A 20,949-nucleotide genomic window follows, 5' to 3' on the forward strand; every position below is an offset into this window, starting at 1 on the left:
TTGCAAATTTTGAACATGTAGTAAAAACATCTGAACATCGCAAATTTTGAACATTTAATTAAGAAATCTAAACAATTACAATGCATCATGCCTAACTTTTGAACATTTAGTAAAAGAAATCTGAACAATCAAGAATTTTGAACATTTAGTTAAAAAATCTGAACATCACAATTTTGAACCTTTAGTAAAAAAAAAAAACTGAACAATCGCAATGCACCACGCCTATAATTTTGAACTTTTAGTAAAAAAAATATGAACAATAAAATATTTTGAACATTTAGTAAAAAAATCTGAACAATCGCAACTTTTGAATTATTACGAGTCAGACAAATTTTGAACTGACTCGTAATAATTCAATAGTTTTGTAATATAAACTGAACATTTAATGTATACAAAATGAACATTTATTGATAAAATATGAACATTAAAATTGCATGTTTATGTTCAATTTTTGTGACGTGTTCATATTCTTTTTACTAAATGTTCATTTTTTGTAAAATGTTCAATTTTTTTTACTAAATGTTCAAAAGTATAGTCGTGGTGCACATAATACTAATTGCTAATTAATCATACTAAGTTCAAATTCATTGGATCAATAGAGTGGGCCAAGGGGGTGGTCTAGTTGGGTTGTGTGTTGTTGGCTAGTCCACTTTAATGGGTCGTGTGGGTTGGGTTCATGTGTTGAATGTCTAGTATCAGATTGAGTTGTGACAGCTTATGTTAGCTCGAATCCAAGCCAAATTTAGTGGACCCATCAGCTGTGTAGATTAAGATGTATCGTTATCAATCCGACGCACTAACGACCTCTATATGTCAACCAAACGGCCAAAAAAACACATGAAAAAATTCATCAAAAAGGTAAGTGACATTTGACTTGTCACCCCCCCTTCCCCCTTCTCCAAGCCCAATTTCTTGGTCACCATTGAAGCAACCTCAAAGTGAATAAAAGGGCAATACATATGGCATGTGAAGATGCCACGTAGCCTACATTCGTACTAATTGAAAGCTGTCACATAAACTAATAGTGGCTACAGTTCTCACATGTTTGAAGTTGGATCCTATAATACACCCAATTTCCCATCTTTTATCTTTTTCTCGTGGGCCCGGATCTCTTCCACTAGCCCATTTCCAAATCTGTCAAATCAATATTTTTTTTCTTTTATCAAGAATATGAGTTACTTGTAATTTTGTAAAATAAACAATAGATAATGTCACCTTCTTGCATTATCATTCATTAAATTCCTCTTTTAGCTTTTTTAATACTACCTCCAAGCTGCCCTCATTACATCACTCTTACATTAAAAATCAACCAATTTGTACTTCATTATTGATTTACTAAAACCCCAAATTGTTTACTTCATCCATTTTTTTTTTAACTTTTGCGTATAATATTGAAAATTTTACATTATTTATGCATACTCTTCTATATTTGTGTTACCAAATATTTACTTTTAAAATATAATTTTAAATAATTTATAATAATATAAAATAAACTACCGTATATTGATAAGCTTGAAATTACAAATATTTCCATTACAAAAGAACCGAGGAAATTTATAAAATAAATTCAACGGTCCAAGATATGGTGCTCATCCTGAACATCCCCACCTAGACAAATTCAACTACTACTTCACAATCACAATACAATGTTAATAACAATGGAGTCAAATACCCCTTTCAAGTCAAACTCAAAGAGCCTCCTTAAACTTTACATTTCTTGGTACCTACTAAATAATACACACTTTCTCTTACCCCCAATTCATAAATCAGCTTCTTCTTCTCCATCATATAATGAGTGATGCTGAATTCATGAACTTTTATTTATTTTATTCAATCTTTAAAAAAAATAAGAAGAAAAAATGCTGCTTTTTCTGTAAGTCAAACTTATTCAATCTAACTCTGTTACTTCAGTTTCATCTTCTGCTCTCATTATCAGAAAATCATTATGGTGATTGCGAGCCCAGAAAATGTGGGAATCAAATCATAAAGTATCCATTTCATATACAAAATGATCAAAAACCATATTGTGGGTATCCTGGTTTTGGGGTGTCCTGCAATTCTGACAGTTTTCCTGTGTTCAATATATCAGGAGATGCTTATATTATTAAAAATATTTCTTATGAAAGTCAGAAGTTTCAAGTCATAAACTCAGCTCTTGTTAAAGAGGTTCCGAGTAGCCAGGGTTGTTTCCATTCTCTTCATAATCTGTCGATACAGAATGATCTGATGAAGTTCTCGACGTATCATGATTATGTATACGTGTTTCCTGATTGTCCAGAGAAGGTTTTGAAAGAATACAGGGATAAAAGAGTGAATTGTGGGAGTTTGGCAATGTATAAGAATGACTCAAAATTGCAGTATTTGGAGAAAAAGTGCAAAGGAGTTGTTATTGAAGTTCCTTATAATAATGAGGGTCAGACTAAAGGCAAAGTTATGGATATGCTTGAAAGGGGAGTGTTGTTGAACTGGAAAGCCTATAATTGTACTGCCTGCTTAGAAACTGGAGGGCAGTGTGGGTTTGATGAGCCTAATAATCAATTCAATTGTTTCTGTCTTGATCGAACTCATGCTCTTCATTGTCCTCCAATTCAACAGGTTCATAGTAAGTCTCTCCACTTTTTTCCCTCTTACTGTCTTCACCCTTGTGTGTGTGCGTGCGTGCGTGTGCGTGTGTATGTGTGGAAGTGCAATGTGTTATGAAGAGTTCGGGGCAATGAAGTTAAGATTTTGTAGCAAATTTGGTTAGAAGAGAATCTAAGGGGCAATGATGTAGTCTTTCTTTAATTTAAGTTGTATGCATTTTTATGTGGTGGTTATGCTATTTTTGTAAATGTTTGATGTTTTGTTTGTGCACTTTGTTTTTGGAATTAATATTTCCAAGAAAGGCTACAGCTTATAAGAATACTTTGGACTTGTTTTGTTGCTTAGTACGGTAATTTCTAGATTTCTTGGACAACCCTGAGTTAGTTGCTCATTAAATTCAGTTTGAAAGGGTTTCCGAATCATAAGGTATTAAGTTTAGTGGATACTACTTTGTATGGTCAAGCAAATAGATCACAAAGGCCAGTAAAATGAAAGCATCATGAGCTGCTACCTGACTTTTCTGAGCTCCTATGTTAGTCCTTGACTTCGACCTTTAGTCTTGAGTTTAGAATTTAATTCATATTGTTTATGCTCAAAAAGCCAGCATTTAATGCACTTTTTTTGGCAGTCCCATAATAGTGCCCATTTTTGGCTATCTCTTTGTCCTTGCGATCTCACTCAAACCCATCTTTCACGTTTGTGCCTATCTGCAAAGATTAGCCTAATATTCACTTTTAACTCTACTGTTGTGAAGCATGTGTGCTAAGTAAATGCTGAGAAGTGGCTAGACTGGCTATCCTGATTTAGAGTGCAAGTCTTTAACTGATATGCCTTCCTATGACGCGTTCCTTCAGTCCTCAACATTACTCTGACAGTAGGAGATATTGTTACTTTGCTATGAAATTTTCACAAAGTAGCTACTAGACTAAATAGAAAGAGTAAGGCGATTTCAATCATTGCTTCCATGAGCGCCAACATAGGGTAGATTTTATTGCTTATTAGAAGTAGATTTAGCTTGCAGAGTTGGCTAGTTGACTCTGAAGATCTGTCCTCATGCAACCGTATTCTTGTCTGATTAACCAAAGAGATAGTTTATCATATTGATTGTCCAATATGCAAATCAGAATTTTGATGTGGACCAACTGTCTTTTTTAAAGCCTTATTTTTGTAGTTAAAGGTTAAAAATTTCAGAGTTCCTGAAGTCATTTTGCATAAATAAATTTCGAGTCTTTAATCAATTATAAATTATCTTAATTAGGACTTTTTTTATATTTCTTTACCAGTTTTTGACCAGATTAATCTTATCATAGCTAATAGTCTCAGTCAGAAAAGTGCTTGTTTGTAGAAACTTCCATCCCACATTCTCACTTGTCTTAATAAAGCTTGTCTAATCAACTATTCAAGGAGGCTCAATACTTAGCTACCCTGGTAAGTTTCCCTAATCCACTCTCAAAAACTTATATATGATACCCTTAACTTGATGCATCTTTCCAATTTTAGACATGGTGCCAGCTGTTTTTCCCGAGAATTTCTAAAATGAAAAGAATCAGAGTAGTAATTGCTAGTAAATTAGCAAAATCAAAGTAGTAGTAGTAGGTTTTGAACGGTTGTTAAAAGTCAAATTGATTAAGAATACCAACTTTAAAGACTTGACTATAAACTCCCATAAAAGGCTCATTCTCTTTTTACATTGCACCTTGTTCATTCCTTCGATCCAAGCAGGCCACTCGGATTTACTTTCCAAAAATGAATCCATTCTACAAGCTGAGTAGCCTATTCATCTCAATCCTCTCCTTTCTAACATATCGTTCTTTGGCTTTAGATCATTATTTTAAAGACTGTACGCCTAGAGTATGTGGAAGCATTTCCATCTCTTACCCTTTCTACATTTCAGGCCTACAGAAACCCTTCTGTGGCCAACAGGGTTTCGAAGTCACTTGTAATAGCAAAAATCATCTAATCATTAATCTCTCCAATGATACATATGCTATTCAAGGAATTTTTTATGAATTTCAATCCATGCATATTCTGAACACTGCCTTCATCGATGCTACTTTCAATTGCACTCTCGGTCTTCATAGCTTCACCTTGGATGAGAATAGATTCAAGTTTGCTTGTACACATAGTGAGGTATTCTTGCTGCAAGATTGCAACAATAAAGTTAAAAACAGCATAGGAGAATATAAGGAGGAGTCATGCATCTCTAATAATAAAAGTAGGGGCAATCTTATTGGCATATATGCACAAGGTAGAAATTTAAGTCAATTTGCTGGCAAATGCAAAAAAGTAGTTTCAGTGCCATATGAAGGAAAGAATGTAACTGATATTGACGGTGCTTTAAGGATGGGGGTTCAGCTGAAATGGAATGCTACTAATTGTAGAGAGTGTGCTAAAAGCGGAGGTAGATGTGGATATCATAATGAAACTAGTTTACAGATGCAGTGTTTCTGTCCTTATGGTGTTCATTCTCTGATTCTCATAGATGTCCGAGTAAGTTTCTATCTTTATGTCTCTTACTATCTCCAAGTTTTCTCTAACAGGAATATATTTCTATGGTCTATGGGTTGAATTTTAGCCCCGTTGCAGATATTTTAAATTGATACAAACATATGGCGTTGGCTGTCCATGCTCTTATAAATTCATTTCTTAAAATTGTTTTCAGTTCACTCAAGATCTTGGTCACCTATAATTTGATGCTTGATTTGTGTTTCCTGCCTTTTTTTTCTCAGAACGTATAGTATGACTACTCATTCTGAAATAAATGGGCATTAGGATTAGATTGTATCAGTTTCTATAACTTTATGATATTTCTTGATAAAACGAAACTAACAATGCAACTTTCTTACATTATACTAACTCTTGTTTCGTTACTCCATCTATGATATTCAATTGTTATTTACAACTCATCTAGATTAGTAGAAAAATAAAACGTGTGACATCAGTATAACATATCCCAGTACAAAAAACAACAAAATCGTCTGAATCACATAAAGGAGTGAAATATGCTGTTATGCTAAATCTGCATTTTTAACACAAAACAGTATAGAGATAAACATTGCAACTATCTATTCATTTTTTTCTATGAAAAGGCTTTTTTTAGGTTAACCTATTTTGTCTGGAAATGCTGTCTCTGAAATCATCTAAGTTCTGATTATCTGACTTATTTTGTAAGACCATATTTTGTGTGAAAAAATAGAAACTTATATTTAGGTTTGTGATTTTGTTTGAAACTGTTGTGTAAAATAAAAATAGTTACTTATTTTTGTCTGAACTTTTCTGGATTTATTTTAACTTATACGGACTTATTTTGTCTGAAATAAAGCAGAAAAGTTGAATAAGATAAAACAAGTAGACCCTTACTCTTCTGTGTCAGTCTTTTTTTAATTTTTTTTTAATTATTTTATTGAGGTGCAAGTTTTCTTTATGCTATAATCTTTTAAAAAATGTCTTGCAAAGCTGTCCCACAACTAGTGGTGGCTCAAACTCTTTGATTGTTGCATAGTAGTTTTCATGTGAGTTGATCATAGAGAACTTTCCTTCTTAGGATATTCTTAGTGATCAGATAGCAAATGTTTTTGTTTTTTTTCCTGAGCTAATATTAATGATTGGATCATTGGATGGTAAATGTTTTGATTATTAATTTATTATGATATGAAATAAGCTATACAAGCCTTTATTTTTAATATTTTTTGCAAAATCTAACAAAATTATTACCTTTTCTTTTTGGTACCAAATCCACCACTAATATTAATGTGGGAAACTGCGTAGGAAAATCATTAAAAGCTGGACCATACCTAAGAAGACAAATGTTCATTGACAGGTCATAGAAATTGACCAAGTCTTTGAATATGCAAATTGCAAGGAATGTATACAAGTTGAACTAGTATATGTTGAATAGTTGTAGTTAGTGTGTGAAATGCTTCAGCTCCTTCAAGTATAAGTAGCAATTGTAAGGAAACTTAATAATTGTTCATATATCAACTTGGCAAGTAAGCCATATGGACCTTACAACGATCCGGAACATACATAGATTACAATGTATTTGAGAATGAGATAACAATTTGGTGATTAGAGAGTAAAAATTATTGATTATGAAAACACTAAGCAGTTTTTTGCATTAGTGTAGGTAGTTGTTGCTCTCGAAAATATTATAATTTCTTTATTTTGTTTGTGATCGGCATTCATATGACTTTCTAGTCCCTGCAACTCTGCAAGGGGATAAACTGCAGTCACACATCATAAAGCTTGCAGTTGTTTGATTGCATAAATACAGTAGATGGTTTGACACAAGCTTCATGGTTATGTTCTTATTTATGTGATTACACCCTTAACTCCCTAATTCAAAGGACTTGGCATCTTTTCTTTCATTATCTTGATATCAATGTTTATTTGAGCATACATGTATTTCCTTGCTTGTTGCTACAGCACTGAATTGAAGTTCATGTGTTTTTACTTTTTTGTAGAGAAGTCTCGGTGGCATCTAATTCTTGGATTAGGTAACTATTATATTCTCTTCTGATCAAATCCACCCGGTAGACTTTCATACTTTGTGTAACTTTGATTTGGCTTTTGGATCCTGTAACTTAACTGACTCATGAACTCACCAAACATCAGGCATTGGAGGGCTTGTGCTTGTGTTTCTAGCATTTCTAGCCGGCTGGCACCGTAAGAAGCTGAAATTTGGTCACTCAAAATATGTGAGTCGGAGTGTGTCCCTTGATCGGAGTGCATCAGACCTCGAAAGGGGAAACATATACTTTGGCATTCCACTTTTCACCTACAGTGAACTAATTGAAGCCACTGACAATTTCAATGAGTCTAGAGAGCTTGGTGATGGAGGCTTCGGAACAGTTTATTATGGTAAGCTTTAATTTTCCTGTACTACTAAAAAATATAGCCTAAACCTCATTAAGCAAGTAGCTAATAAAAATTTCAACCATAGGAAAGCTAAAAGATGGTAGGGAAGTAGCAGTAAAGCGGCTGTACGAAAAGAGCTTCAGAAGGGTGGAACAGTTCATGAATGAAATTCAGATACTCACGCGTTTGAGACACCAAAACCTTGTAACTCTTTATGGATGCACTTCCCAGCACTGCAGGGAGTTACTGCTTGTATACGAGTATGTGGAAAATGGGACTGTGGCAGATCATCTGTTTGGTGAAAAGGCAAAACCCGGATCACTCACATGGCCCATCCGCCTCAGAATTGCCATTGAAACAGCCAGTGCACTTTCATACCTTCATGCTTCTGATATTATACACCGTGATGTCAAAACTAGCAACATTCTCCTTGACAGCAACTACAAAGTTAGGGTGGCTGATTTCGGACTTTCTAGACTCTTTCCTACTGATGTAACTCATGTCTCAACAGCACCACAGGGGACTCCTGGGTACGTAGACCCGGAGTACCACCAATGTTATCAGCTAACTGATAGAAGTGATGTTTACAGCTTCGGGGTTGTTCTCATTGAGCTTATTTCTTCTCTGCCTGCAATTGACTTGGAGAGGAATAGAAGTGAGATCAACTTGTCTAACTACGCGATGAACAGGATCCAACGATGTGCATTTGATGAGTTGGTAGACCCGCAACTAGGCTTTGCCTCAGATTTTAAGGTTAAGAAGATGACTACTTTGGTGGCAGAGCTCGCATTCCAGTGCTTACAACATGACAAGGAATTCAGACCATCTATGGATGAGATTTTGGAGTCACTGAATAGGATAGAGAGTTCCGATTATGATGCTTTGCAGGAAGAAGAGATGGCTAATGATACTGGGGAAGTGGTGAAAACACAAAGTAGTTGTCCACCACCTTCATCTATAGATGATGATCATGCACAGTTGTTAAATACTCGTCAGCTGCATCCGCCTTCTCCAATTTCTGTAATGGATAAATGGGACAGTAGATCCACTATACAAAGCAAAGACAAGTAAGTTGATGTTTTATGTTTATTACTTTTTGGAAAATAACATTGGTAAGCAATTAAAATGATAAAGAGGAACCTTTTGGCACCTCAAGCTCTAGGTAGTGTAACCATGAAATCGTGTTTTTACTCGTATAATGGTCCATATCTGACTATGAACTATGCACATATTTGGAATTTTTGATGTAAGAAATGTATAGAGGAGATTAATCCACATTCTGCAGTACTGCTTCAAATCTCAGTGAACTGTGTTTAGAGCGCTCGCTGTTATTTGGAGAATGCTTCTTGAAAACTGTCTTAACACCTTGCAATATCTTAAATTGATGTATCACAAAATCATCATTATGATTTCTCTGTTTTTTAATATTTTTCGTCTTAAGAAAGTTAGTCTAAGTACTACATTATGTAACATATTAGACGTTATATAATAGTTTAGATTAGTTGCAAGTTCAATATCATATGTTGCAGGTGACTCAACTATGTAGATGACTGAAAGCAGTATTTTCAAACTGCAAGTAAGCGGTTCAGGAATCAGGACATAATAGCCTCACGCCAGCAGCTTACTGATATATAAGATCGATTTTTGTCAGTTCAGGTAGTGTTGGTGCAGATGCTAACTTGCAGTTCATTAGTAGAGCCATGGAAATTGGCCTCACATATATCTGATTTAAGTTACCACAGGTAGTACATAACTGGTGTTGCTTTCAGCATCTTGAACAGAATCCAAAGCTTCATTGGGAGTATTTTTAAGTGGTAGAATGAGCACTGACCAAATAGCAGGTATAAAATAATTTTTCACCGTGACTCTCTCCGTCCCTAAATAATAAACATTAATTTTGTTAAGTTGTCAAAAAAAAAAGTCATTCTTTATATTCCATTTAAAAAAAAAGTCATTATTTATATTAGGGTAATGCTATACATAGCCCTTACGGCTATATATAAGCATTAAAAACACTCTTGAAAATTGTATAAAATTAGGAATTTATGACAAAAACACGCGTAGATCAGTGTAATTAATGTGAACTTGTCATGAACTTGTCATGATTTTTTAAATTTAAACAGTTTTCAAGAGTATTTTTAATGCTTATAGTTAGCCCTAAGGGCTATGTATAGCATTTTCCTTTATATTAAGCTATTAAACTTTTACTTTTAAATTATCTTAATGATGTAGTAACCTATGATTGGTTTAGACATATAGTAAAACTAGGTTAAACCCCGTTGTTCAATAATTATTAAAAACATCATTTTTGTTAGGCTACGTATAAAGTTATATTGAACAATTTAATAAATATCAAGATATAATTTTTTTAACAAAGCCACATATAAATTATATTGAACAATTAAATATTTTAGAAAGTTTGGTTTATTTTTTTATGTAAAGCAAATGTAATAAATCAAATGCAATCCTTTTTTAGTAGTTATAATGTTTAGAGCAAGGATTATTGTGGAAGATAAATATTTTTAGCAAGTATTATTAGAGGGAAAATTTTTAATAAAATGTTGTCAAGTGCCCCTATTAGTTTTGCATTTAGTAATATGTAATAGATTATGAATTTAAAAATAATTACAAATCAGGAGTCTTTACCTGATAACGATCAACATTTGTCCAAATATTAAGTTCCCTAGTGTTGGAATAATCTTCTAACAATGGTGAGTATCATTTTCTCATGAAGATTCAAGTATTAAAATTGAATTTTGCCTTTGTGGACATGAGGAAAGATGCCGCTCCTAGGAAAAGTATGATTAGTTCTGAGATTTCCATGAAGTCCAGAATGAGCGCATGACCATAATAGTGCTACCGGTTTTATAAATGTGTAAGTATGATACGACTCATACGAGTAGTAGATATTATGCCTCCATCAATGTTGTTACTAATTTAACAACTCGTTTGACAGCTAGTAATAAACGGTGGTAATGGGAAAGAATTTTATCTACTACAGCAAGTCTAGCAGAAACTATATCATTGACTAAGAATAAGCTGATCAACTCTTATTTATGAACTAAATTGTAAATGTTCTAAATAAATATGACAATGCATACTTCAGCCTTAATCGAGTGATAAGCCAATAGTGATATGATCCAAACATGATCTTACCAAAGCATGACCCAGACTTCACTTAATCTGGCTTTAAAATGATCCCATCCAAAAATGACTTAAACCCAATTGTATAACAAGTTGATTAACCTGATAATTACCTTTCCCAAACTTGATTTGAACCCGAAATAACCCCATAGTAGACTGTTTCTAACCTCGAATTGTCGAACCCAAAATGAACAAACACAAACCCGACCTAGTTAACTAATTTGATAGGTCTATGCCGGGGAAGTCTTATTATAACATCATTGTTCGACACATAACAAATTAACAATGACAATTTTATAAATAATAATATTTTAAGAGTACTACTAAAAGGTAATATATGAAATAATACTACTAAACTTTCTCAGTAGTACTATATATAATTCCATTAATATAAAACAAACTATAATAAAAGAACATCTCAATAATAAAAGGTGGATGTACAATTTTACTTATGTCGAATGGTGATGTATTATAATTTCCTGTTGTACGCCTAAATGCCTAACTACCTTAAGTCCCTCATATAAATTTTTCTGTTTTTATTACTAGGGTAGATCCAAGACACCATGGTCCACCAGAGTTGGTATAGGTTCTTTTATTAGGCCAACCAGGCATCCATCTTTTAAAGAAACAAAGAAAAGTTAGACAAAAACAAAGATCGGAAACTTCAGCGGATTATAATAATAATAAAGCTTACAAATTATTTATTTATTTATTTTTAAAATCCGCCTTTGTGAACACAATAAAATTAAATCATTCTAATAATTGTAGTTATCAGAAAAGTCATCAATATTTTTCAATTCTAGAGGATGATTCGTCTTGCTAGAGAGTAAACTAAACATCACCCTGGCCCCACATTCCCCAACAATTACCCATTTTTTTCTTTCTAGTCTTTATCATTATCCACCAAGTCAATACTATGATTTTCAAGTCAAATGCGTGTAATACTAATCTTAGTAAATAAGATTTTATTATTACTCGTATTGAATAATACTCTATTTGTCCACAAATAATCTTCCTGTATTCTATATATATTAAGATCTTTATAGAATAATATTTTACTTTTATTTCTCTCAAAATTTCACTTTACTAATAAATTTTTAATGTGCATGTTCAATTAATCCTAATAAATCAAATAAGAAGTCGAGAAGATTATTTGAAAACGGATGAAGTAATAGAAGAGTATGAGTATTTAAAGTAATCTCACTTATATTAAACAAAAGGAGGATATTTTTCCATATACTTGTACATAACTTTAGAAGTAGTGGCTTCTGTTGTCTGATAACAGTGACAAGGGTCCTCAGATGGCTTCTGCTTTTGTTGCCCTGATTTTTTTTCTCTTAAACTTTGTACAAAATCTCTCAGCTCAAGATCAAAAGAGGCATGTCTGCCCAACTACCTTTCAGTGTGGAACACTTGGTACCTTCGGTTACCCCCTCACGACCGCCTTCAACCCGACCTGTGGGATTTGTGTGATCAACTGTACTGATACGACTCCGACGATTGGTTTATCACCCACAGGACCTTGGTATGAAATTAAGAATTCCTTTTCAAATAACAGGAGTTTCCTTGTCAGTGATGCGCTCCTCGAATATGTCGTGAACTCTGACACTTGTGATGCCTTTAAAGGTAAAACCATTAGCCTTCCAAAATCTACTGCTGTCATCATCACAACCTTGTGGAATGAAACATTTTGGAAGTGCAAGAGGAACTTCAATTTGAGCAGCAAAGGCAGCTTTCTTCGTATACTTAAGTGTCGAGATTACAATATTTATCATAGTAATAATAGCTCAGAAGATGGCAGCAAATTTTCCGACTGCAAGTCTTTTAAGTATCCGAAATTTCTGATAGTAGAATTGTCTGATAAATGTTCACACTGTGTTAGTAAAGGAGGCTATTGTCAGGAAACCAAACCTGACAAATTTCAGTGCATCAACAACCGAAAAGGTAACAGAGAAGGATCATATCTGTGTACTCTTCAATCATAATATATCGCCTTTTATGCAATTTATACTAAAGCTTTATTAATGTCTAATGATCATCTTTGCAGAAAGGAGGAGATTCAGACTACTTTTGGGATTAGGTAAATTATGGTACAATAATTAACTTTCCTTGAAAGTTTACTGTTATTGAGAAAACTAAGTACAAATCCTTATTCCTTTTTAGGCATTTCAGGAGGAATCGTTGTCATTATAATCTTTGGGCTGCTATTCTGGTGTAGTAAGAAAATAAAACTCAGATCACTGGAATTGGCTTCAGGGAACAATTCTAAGCAAACCATGAGAATGAAAACGAACCTTGAGGGGAGCAAGGTGTATTTTACTGTACCAGTCTTCTCTTACAGCGAGCTCGAAGAAGCAACAAAAAATTTTGATCCCAGTAATGAGCTTGGAGATGGAGGCTTTGGAACTGTTTATTACGGTAAGAAACATTACGAGTTTCAGGGCTGTAGGAAGCTCTTTTTTGCCATCTGCTGTCATTAACACTTGTAGCAGTTAAATCATGAAGTTGTATCAATATAGTTTCGTTTTAAACACTTCATGATCTAACAAGTAACATAAACATTTCTATATTTGTCAGGAAAACTAAAAGACAGGAGAGAAGTTGCAGTGAAGCGCCTATATGAGAGAAACTGCAGACAGATCGAACTGTATATGAATGAGATTGAAATCCTTGCCTGCCTTCGCCATCAGAATCTAGTTACCCTTTATGGATGTACTTCACGGAGAAGCAGAGAACTCCTACTTGTCTATGAATATGTTCCCAATGGTACAGTGGCTGATCACTTAGTTGGTGATCAAGCAATGTGTGCTACACTCACTTGGCCTGTCCGAATGAGGATTGCCATAGAAACAGCAACAGCATTGTCGTACCTCCATGCCTCAGATGTCATACACCGGGATGTTAAAACTCAGAATATTCTGTTGGACAACAACTTTAGTGTAAAGGTAGCAGATTTTGGATTATCAAGACTTTTTCCAATGGATGTTACTCATATATCGACTGCTCCACAAGGCACTCCTGGGTATCTTGATCCTGAGTACCATCAATGTTACCAGTTGACTGATAAGAGTGATGTATATAGCTTTGGTGTTGTTCTTGTCGAGCTCATTTCATCAATGCCAGCGGTTGATTTAACCAGGAAAGAAGATGAAATCAACTTGTCTTATTATGCAATGAAGAGAATTCAATGTTGTGCATTTGATGATTTAGTAGACAAACGACTAGGATTTGACTCAAATTACAAGGTGAAGAGGATGATTACCTTGGTGGCAGAGCTTGCTTTTCAGTGTCTGCAACACAAGAAAGAATTCAGGCCCTCAATGGATGAAGTTCTAGAAACGTTAAGAAGAATAGACAGTGCAGATTACGGAGTCCTTAAGTCAATAGAAAAGGAAGACAGTGCAGATTACAAAAAGTCAATAGAAAAGGAAGACAGTGATGCTTGGCTATTGAGTAATGCAGAAAACCTACCTTCACCGAATTCAGTAGTAATGTAAAAATGGGGCAGTAGCAAGTCCGCCACACCCACAGCCAGCAGATGAGGCAGCACCGAAACAAATGTATACCATAAACCAGAGTAAGTTCATCTACGCTCTCATATACCTGTTTTCACTGATATGCATGCAGTTACAGAGACCAAGTTGTCTTTAAATTTTGCTATGAAATATGAGATGTTTATACAACTGAGAAATACAGTGGATTTCTCACAGCATTTGTAACAATGAACCATTTGAAAACAATACACTTGCAAGTTGACACGAGATTGTTTTTCTGTTAGCAACGAGGAATTCAACAGAACAAATAAAATTTACACTCACCAGTACTTTGTGTTGCAGCAGACATAGTTGATAATGATGCATAAAATGTCACACAGTCCATCCAATGCCAATGCCAACGCCTATGGCAATGCTGTTTGATTTTTTTTTTTATTTTTTTTTTGTGTCCTTACATTACAACTCATTATCAATTTAACATGATATATAGTTAAAAAAACTATAGTCATGTTAAATCTTGTTGGATTCACCTTAATTTATTATTTCATATTATCAATTTTTTTTACGATTTTTTACTTATTGGTAATATTTGTGAGTATAAAAGTGCAAAGGTGCCATGGCAAACATGTAAGGAAATATTGTAGTAAAAAGAAACAAGAAACAAAGGAATTAGATGGTAACTAAATAGTAAATACTACCTCTGTTGGTAACTAAATACTACCTCCGTTTCCTATTATTTGCAACGATTTGACAAAAAATATGACTAAGAAATGTTTAATTGTTGCAAATAATTTGAAACGGAAGTAGTATTATAAATTACGCTTAGAGGTAAATAGGCATTACCATCAGGGGTATACAGGTAACTTGAGGTCATAGATTATTTCAAGTCCTCTCAAATAAACAAGTATGAGTAGTTGCTAAGCTTGCTGCGAAACGACATGACTATAGATCGAAAGTACAATGATTGAGCGTGCATAAACTTTTAAGTTTCTTTTTAAGAATAAGATCAACTTTGGTACTTGATTTGAGACATTAATCCCAAGACACAATCACCATCTTCTCCTCACTCCCATAAATCATCATGAATTTTACAATCATAGTTAATAAATTCAAATTTGAATTACCTTAGAAAACGTTATTCACCCAGGACTACATTTATATAAGTATAACTAGTCTCAGTACCCCAATAAACAAACCAAAACACAAGACAGATACAAGACTGTAGGAGGGAGGGAGAGGGAGAGAAATAGCGAGCAAAGAAATGGCGATGATCAGAAAATGTGGAATCAGCAGTAGCCCAACTCGCACCCCATTAACGCACCATCATGGGCGCCATCGGATGACTCTAGGGATGCTTCTTCTCAGTCCCATCGAAAGCGACAAGAAGCCAAATCCCCGGCAAACCTTGTTAAGGCAAGGGATCACTAGTAACAAGGCAGTTATTGGCAGAAACACATTGAAGAATTTAATGTCATCTACAACTAACCTATTTGAAAATACGAGTACAGAAGCAGATGATCACCATCAAGTTTTTGTGTTCCAAGAGCAGAAACCAATTGGAGGTGATACTTTGCCTCCACTGAAGAGTGGTAGCAGTACTAATCATGGCAGCCGAAGAGCTAGACAGGGGACAAACAGACCGGCCACTGCCTCTACAGGTCTCCGCATTCGGTTTTTCAAGCGAACTTGGCGTCCTGTGCTGGGTGCAATTCCAGAAGAAAATTCATTTTATGCACTACCTCATCTGTCTCTGCAGTGAATCTCGATCAAATCATACATTATACATGATTTTTCATACATACTTATGTAATGGGGCAACGGCAACTAGTTGGTTGCCCAATCCATGCTACTTATTCTTTATTTCTTCTTCTCCCAACTATTTTCATACCTGTAGCCATTTTTTTTTATGATATGAATTGAACATTCATATATAATGATATGAAAAGAGGCTAAGTCACTAACTCACTAAGATACATTATAAGGCAAAACGTAAACATCCATGATCAGATCCAGATCAAAGAAGAGAAAAAATATATATATATCTACTGTATAAAAGCTTCATGATTTATAATCAGTAATCAGTTTACAATTCTTTGTTACTTTCTCCAACTACAAGTGAATAGTCCAATATGTAAACTTTGACCATAAGAATCTAAAAGCTACCATAAGAATCTGAAAGTCGTGTTAATGTGCAATTGTATTGATTGATTTAGTTTCAAAAGCAGCTAATTTTAATTATATGCAACACACAAATTTATTAATTGCGTGAAATTTGTATATTAGTACCAACTGATGTGGTTGAATAACATCACAAATTAACTATCACACAGAGTGGAGACAAACAATTTTAGATGCTTTCGGCAACTCACAATTGCACCAAATTGAGAAAAGAAAAACATCTTTTTTTTTTTTGGAACAAAGAAACTTAATCATTTACCATAAGCATCATATATTACATCTAATTTCTAATACATCTCAATTTTCTTGCAACTCAGCACAATCAGCTCTTAAGTGTCACTAAAGTACTGAGTTTTTACAAGTTTGAATTTTCCTCCTTTTTCAATCAATACTGAATCACTGACTACATTAAGACTGTAACTAAAAATAACGACTACTTTCCTACATTGCTACACGACTAAACCCCGATTGTCAAAGGCCTTCACGTCACCAAGATCACTACAGCCAGAGTTACAAGTTCTTCTAGGGAGCCCAAATAACCAGCAATACTATTTGTTGGAACAACAAGTGTGTAGTGTGTGAATTTTGTGAAAAAACTCAAAGTCCCACATTGGTGGGAAATGAGAGTTTTACTCTCTTTATAATATAGAGAGTGGGCTAAAGGGGTGTGGCCCTTGGGCTACCCACATTTTGTGGAGAGGGAGGACCTATATGGTAAACCATCTATCACACACACGCGCGCCGAGCCGGGTCGGGTCGGGTTTATAAATTAAACTTATTTTTTGGACAAGGCTAATTGCGTGATTAGTTCCTTGATTTTTGCTAAACGTTTTTGACTGATTACATTTGACCGTTTTTTCAAAACTGATTAATGGAGCGTTAATCATGCAAACATTTTCACTGATTTTTTGCTAAACGCTTTGCCACGCATTAATCTTCTGTAACCGTTTTGAACGTTCAACTTATGACCGTTTTAATTGCGTGATTAGTGCCTAATTAAACAACAGCAGTTACGTTGCAATTTTGCCTATAAAAGGCGTGTTGATTTCCTGTTTTTAAGACACAAAAAAAATAAACAGAAAGCAATCTTCTTCTCCTCTCTATTTTTCCTCACAAAAAAAACCCTCGAGCAGTTTCTTTTCTTTTTGGTGTTTAGTTGCCCGGTGGTTTTGTGCAGTTCCACCGGTATAATTACAATAGAGAAAGGCTGTTTTATCCTTGGGAACATCCGGTTTAGTACGAACTGCTTGCACATTTTCAGGGCAGTGCCGTGAATGTTCTAAAGAGAGCGACATAGTCCGCGACTCAGTCTAATTTTCGGTAACTTTGTTCTTACTGTTTTTGTTCCCGCAGTTCTGTTTTAACACTATTATGCCAAAAAGCTTTAGATTCTCCCTAGATGGATACAGATGTACTGATATATCATATTAGTTCAACAAAGCACGAAAACAAAAAAACAAAAGGAACATATAATACATGCAGTGCAATGTTTCCACATGGTATCAGGGGAAGGATAAGGTTGAGTAGAAACACTCCTTGGGTGGAGAGAACAATTGCTTGAAGCTAAGTGACCCTTCAACATCTCTCATACTATGATCTTCCAATTTAAAGACACGAGGAACATAGTATCCGATTTCAGCATCATAATATCGCAGATAACTAGGTGATCGTGCATCACGCCTTCTAAATGAACGATTGGGTCTACAGATATCAGTAATGATTTCCCTTCCTGCATTATTAGATTGGTGTGAACGGTGTCAAATGACATCCTTGTAAGGCACAGAGTCAATATAATATATGCAATTCCCCTCACAACCAGGGAAATCATTAACTGAAACAGAGAAACAAACATCTTTTCCTAGAACAAAAACTCGATCATTCAATGAAGTAACCTGAACCCACATCCCCAAGTTTTCATCAAACTTGTACACTTTCATATCCACCTTGTCAAAGCCAGTATCAATCAGCCCCGATTCCTCGAAGTCAATCGATCTACGACTGTAAGCATCAACCACATACAACTGCCCTTCTGATTCAACTAAGTTCTGCACCTGCCCCAAAGATTTCAATCCGGGCAAATGCTTAACAACATTCATAAACTTATCAATACAATGCACATTCCCATAAGTGTCCAACACATAATATTCACCCTGACATACTGATATATCCAAAAACATAAAATAAGGACTAAGACACAAATTGGTCCAATATTCATCCCCAAAACCCCTAAACCCTAATTTCACATCATCATATATAGCAAGAATCCCACAATCACGAAGCACAACAGCTTTCTTCACATTCAATTCACCATATTCAATACTCGAACCGAAATGCAAAACTTTCCCCAATTCAATTAACCGACAATCCCATAAATTCAGACTCTTACCCAAAATCCAATCTTTTTTAGGAATAGTTAAAGGGTTCAATCCCCCGAACTTACCCTCGGCTGTTTCGACGAGCTTAACCAAACAATTATGGTGATTGTGTTCAAGACGGAAGATTGTAACAGTATTGATGAATGCATGAATACCAGTAGATGAAGGAGGAGAGAGAAAAATGGCGGACCTCCATGAAGAACAAACAGCTCTGTATCGTAAAACATCGATTCGAAAATTGAGATAATTTCCAATTTTTTCTAGCAATTCTTTGGGAAGATCCGCCCAGTTTCTAGTGTTGATGATACTGCAACGATTTATTTTGTTGAGGTGGTTGTTCATGGTGTTTTCTGGCATTGATGGCTTATTTGGCTTCTGCAATTTTGCATGTGTTTTGCTTTGATGGCATTGCTTTCGAGCCGCACCCAATTGATCTGCTATAGTGCTATGTATGGGGGTATTACTATGTGAATCGCTAAACATCGCCCGTAAATTACCATATAAAGCCCATAAATATGACTTGGTGTGACCATTATGCCCATTTTCTAAAATTGAAATAATCTCGGTTTAAAAAATGTGGAGCCGTACTGGCTCGCCGGGGGAGACCGGAGGGCAGGCCGGAGATGCGGGGGACGCCGGAGGTACGTCGTCGTCGACGGAAAACGAGGTAAGTCACCGTTAAAATTCACGGTTTACCGTCGGAGTGGCTCTGGCGCCTAGGATGGACGCCCAAACCGTAGCCTGGACGTCCAAGCCAGACGCTAGAACCACCAGAGTGGCGTCCAGCCCAGACGCCCAGACCACCAGAGTGGCGTCCAGCCCAGACGCCCAGACTGGCGTCCTGGCCAGGCGCCACTCTACTGGCTGAGGCGGCCCTGCCAGGCGCCAGTCCAGTGGTTGTGGCAGCCCTGGCAGACGCCACCCTTATAAATTAATTTTTTTTCTTTTTTGATTTTGTTGTTGTTTTTTATTTATTTATTTTTTTTTTAAAAAAATCGAAAATGATTTTTTAAAAAAATTCGAAATGGGTTTTTTTTAAATTAATTTTGAAAATTCGAAATAGGTTTTTTTAAAATTAAGTTTGAAAATTCGAAATGGTATATTTTTAAATTTAGTTTGAAAATTCGAATTGGGTTTTTATAAAAATTAAGTTTGATTATACATAATTATGCTTTTTTTTTGTGTTAATTCTGTGTAAATATAGAAATTAAATGTATTATCCGTTAAATGTATTTATTGTAATATATAATTGATGCAGGATTATGGTGGAGACGGAAATGATTACAGTGGGATATTTGGACATGATGGTCCATTCGAAGAAGCTCAACAGGCGATTGATTGGGCAAAACAGGTTGCAATTGCAGCTGGATTTTGCTTGGTAGTAGTAACTCATAAATCTCAACGGGATGGTAGAATGGATCGCATTTTGAGATGTGACCGTTATCGCAAAAGAGAAGACATAGATTTTCGTACAGCCACTCGGTTTGATACAAAGCGGAAAGGTTGTGGGTGTGAGTTCAGAGTAAAGGTTCAATAACTACGGAGTCGTGACGGTTGGGAAGTGATTGGTTACTCTAAATGGGGGTATCACAACCATGAGATGATAGTATATGAAGAGGGTCATCGACAGCTGAGCGGCTTAAGTCCTGCTGCGAAAGTAGTTGTGAAAGAAATGAGTGATGCTCAAGTCAAGCCTGCTAAAATATTAGCATCTGTGTTAGAGAAATTTCCAGAAGACCATCCAAACCGAAGACACATCTACAACGTCAGACAGCAACTCAGGTTTGAACGGTCAGAGGGAAGGAACCCTATACAGCAGCTGCTACACCAGGCACAATCACGTGGTTACCTGTTCTAGTTTGATTCTGATGAAGATACAGCGGAGGTGACTCATCTTTTCCTTGTGCATCCTGTTTCGGGGTTTTCTGATGTCCTGCGGGAGAGTTACAATTCCGAGACTGGAACCGGACGCCTGTACCTGCAAAACAAACGGATGCTCCGGATGATTGGAGATCCGCCTCCGACGGTCAAGTTAGTACTTGATTAAGGAGTAATTAATGCGGAAATTAAAGTGATTGGGTCTCTCTAGGTGAGAGAGTTTAATGTGTGTAATCTGCGTAATCTCCCTTAATGAGGATTAAGGGAGGTATTTATAACCTCGGGAAACGTGCCAATCTAGGTTTAGGTTAACCTTAGGCTGATTGGGCTTCCCACGGAAGTTGGGCCTAGGTGACCGGTTATCCCAGGTGTCATGGGAAGGACACGTGTCGTGTCGTAATTGGTCCATAGTGGACGGATCATTGCTTGACACGTGGCAG

At 35.5% G+C, this 20,949-nt stretch overlaps 3 protein-coding genes across 4 annotated transcripts; 2 read left to right on the forward strand and 1 right to left on the reverse strand.

Annotated features, from left to right (window-relative positions):
• Positions 1–1,524: 1,524 nt before the first annotated feature.
• On the forward strand, positions 1,525–8,851 carry LOC110718565 (LEAF RUST 10 DISEASE-RESISTANCE LOCUS RECEPTOR-LIKE PROTEIN KINASE-like 1.2). Its single transcript, XM_021897425.1, has 4 exons — positions 1,525–2,602; positions 7,047–7,079; positions 7,198–7,443; positions 7,526–8,851. Exons 1-4 carry the CDS (start codon positions 1,792–1,794, stop codon positions 8,509–8,511), a joined length of 2,076 nt encoding a protein of 691 aa, XP_021753117.1. The 5' UTR covers positions 1,525–1,791; the 3' UTR covers positions 8,512–8,851.
• A 2,888-nt stretch (positions 8,852–11,739) lies between these two features.
• Positions 11,740–14,407, forward strand: LOC110718575 (LEAF RUST 10 DISEASE-RESISTANCE LOCUS RECEPTOR-LIKE PROTEIN KINASE-like 1.1). Of its 2 annotated transcripts, XM_021897445.1 has the most exons (5): positions 11,740–12,528; positions 12,632–12,664; positions 12,748–13,002; positions 13,162–13,976; positions 14,013–14,407. In XM_021897445.1, exons 1-5 carry the CDS (start codon positions 11,886–11,888, stop codon positions 14,079–14,081), a joined length of 1,815 nt encoding a protein of 604 aa, XP_021753137.1. In that variant the 5' UTR covers positions 11,740–11,885; the 3' UTR covers positions 14,082–14,407. The 2 variants fall into 2 exon arrangements, with proteins under 2 accessions (XP_021753137.1, XP_021753129.1); XM_021897437.1 differs by having other exon boundaries at positions 13,162–14,407.
• Positions 14,408–17,758: 3,351 nt separating this feature from the next.
• On the reverse strand, positions 17,759–18,988 carry LOC110726541 (putative F-box protein At1g65770). Its single transcript, XM_021906056.1, has 2 exons — positions 18,073–18,988; positions 17,759–17,985 (listed from the first exon to the last, which is right to left on the reverse strand). Exons 1-2 carry the CDS (start codon positions 18,986–18,988, stop codon positions 17,759–17,761), a joined length of 1,143 nt encoding a protein of 380 aa, XP_021761748.1.
• Between the last annotated feature and the right edge of the window lie 1,961 nt (positions 18,989–20,949).

This window comes from Chenopodium quinoa, unplaced genomic scaffold, assembly GCF_001683475.1.
Source record: "Chenopodium quinoa cultivar QQ74 unplaced genomic scaffold, ASM168347v1, whole genome shotgun sequence".
Lineage (NCBI taxonomy): Eukaryota > Viridiplantae > Streptophyta > Magnoliopsida > Caryophyllales > Amaranthaceae > Chenopodium > Chenopodium quinoa.

Excerpts from the sequence above, each read along its gene's own strand:
- LOC110718565 (XM_021897425.1), top strand. The coding sequence starts at position 1,792 with ATGAGTGATGCTGAATTCATGAACTTTTATTTATTTTATTCAATCTTT. Across the intron at positions 2,603-7,046 it reads TCCAATTCAACAGGTTCATA|AGAAGTCTCGGTGGCATCTA; the intron begins GTAAGTCTCTCC and ends ACTTTTTTGTAG. Across the intron at positions 7,080-7,197 it reads GCATCTAATTCTTGGATTAG|GCATTGGAGGGCTTGTGCTT; the intron begins GTAACTATTATA and ends ACCAAACATCAG.
- LOC110718575 (XM_021897437.1), top strand. The coding sequence starts at position 11,886 with ATGGCTTCTGCTTTTGTTGCCCTGATTTTTTTTCTCTTAAACTTTGTA. Across the intron at positions 12,665-12,747 it reads CAGACTACTTTTGGGATTAG|GCATTTCAGGAGGAATCGTT; the intron begins GTAAATTATGGT and ends ATTCCTTTTTAG. Across the intron at positions 13,003-13,161 it reads CTTTGGAACTGTTTATTACG|GAAAACTAAAAGACAGGAGA; the intron begins GTAAGAAACATT and ends TATATTTGTCAG.
- LOC110726541 (XM_021906056.1), bottom strand. The coding sequence starts at position 18,988 with ATGCCAGAAAACACCATGAACAACCACCTCAACAAAATAAATCGTTGC. Across the intron at positions 17,986-18,072 it reads TTCAGTTAATGATTTCCCTG|GAAGGGAAATCATTACTGAT; the intron begins GTTGTGAGGGGA and ends CTAATAATGCAG.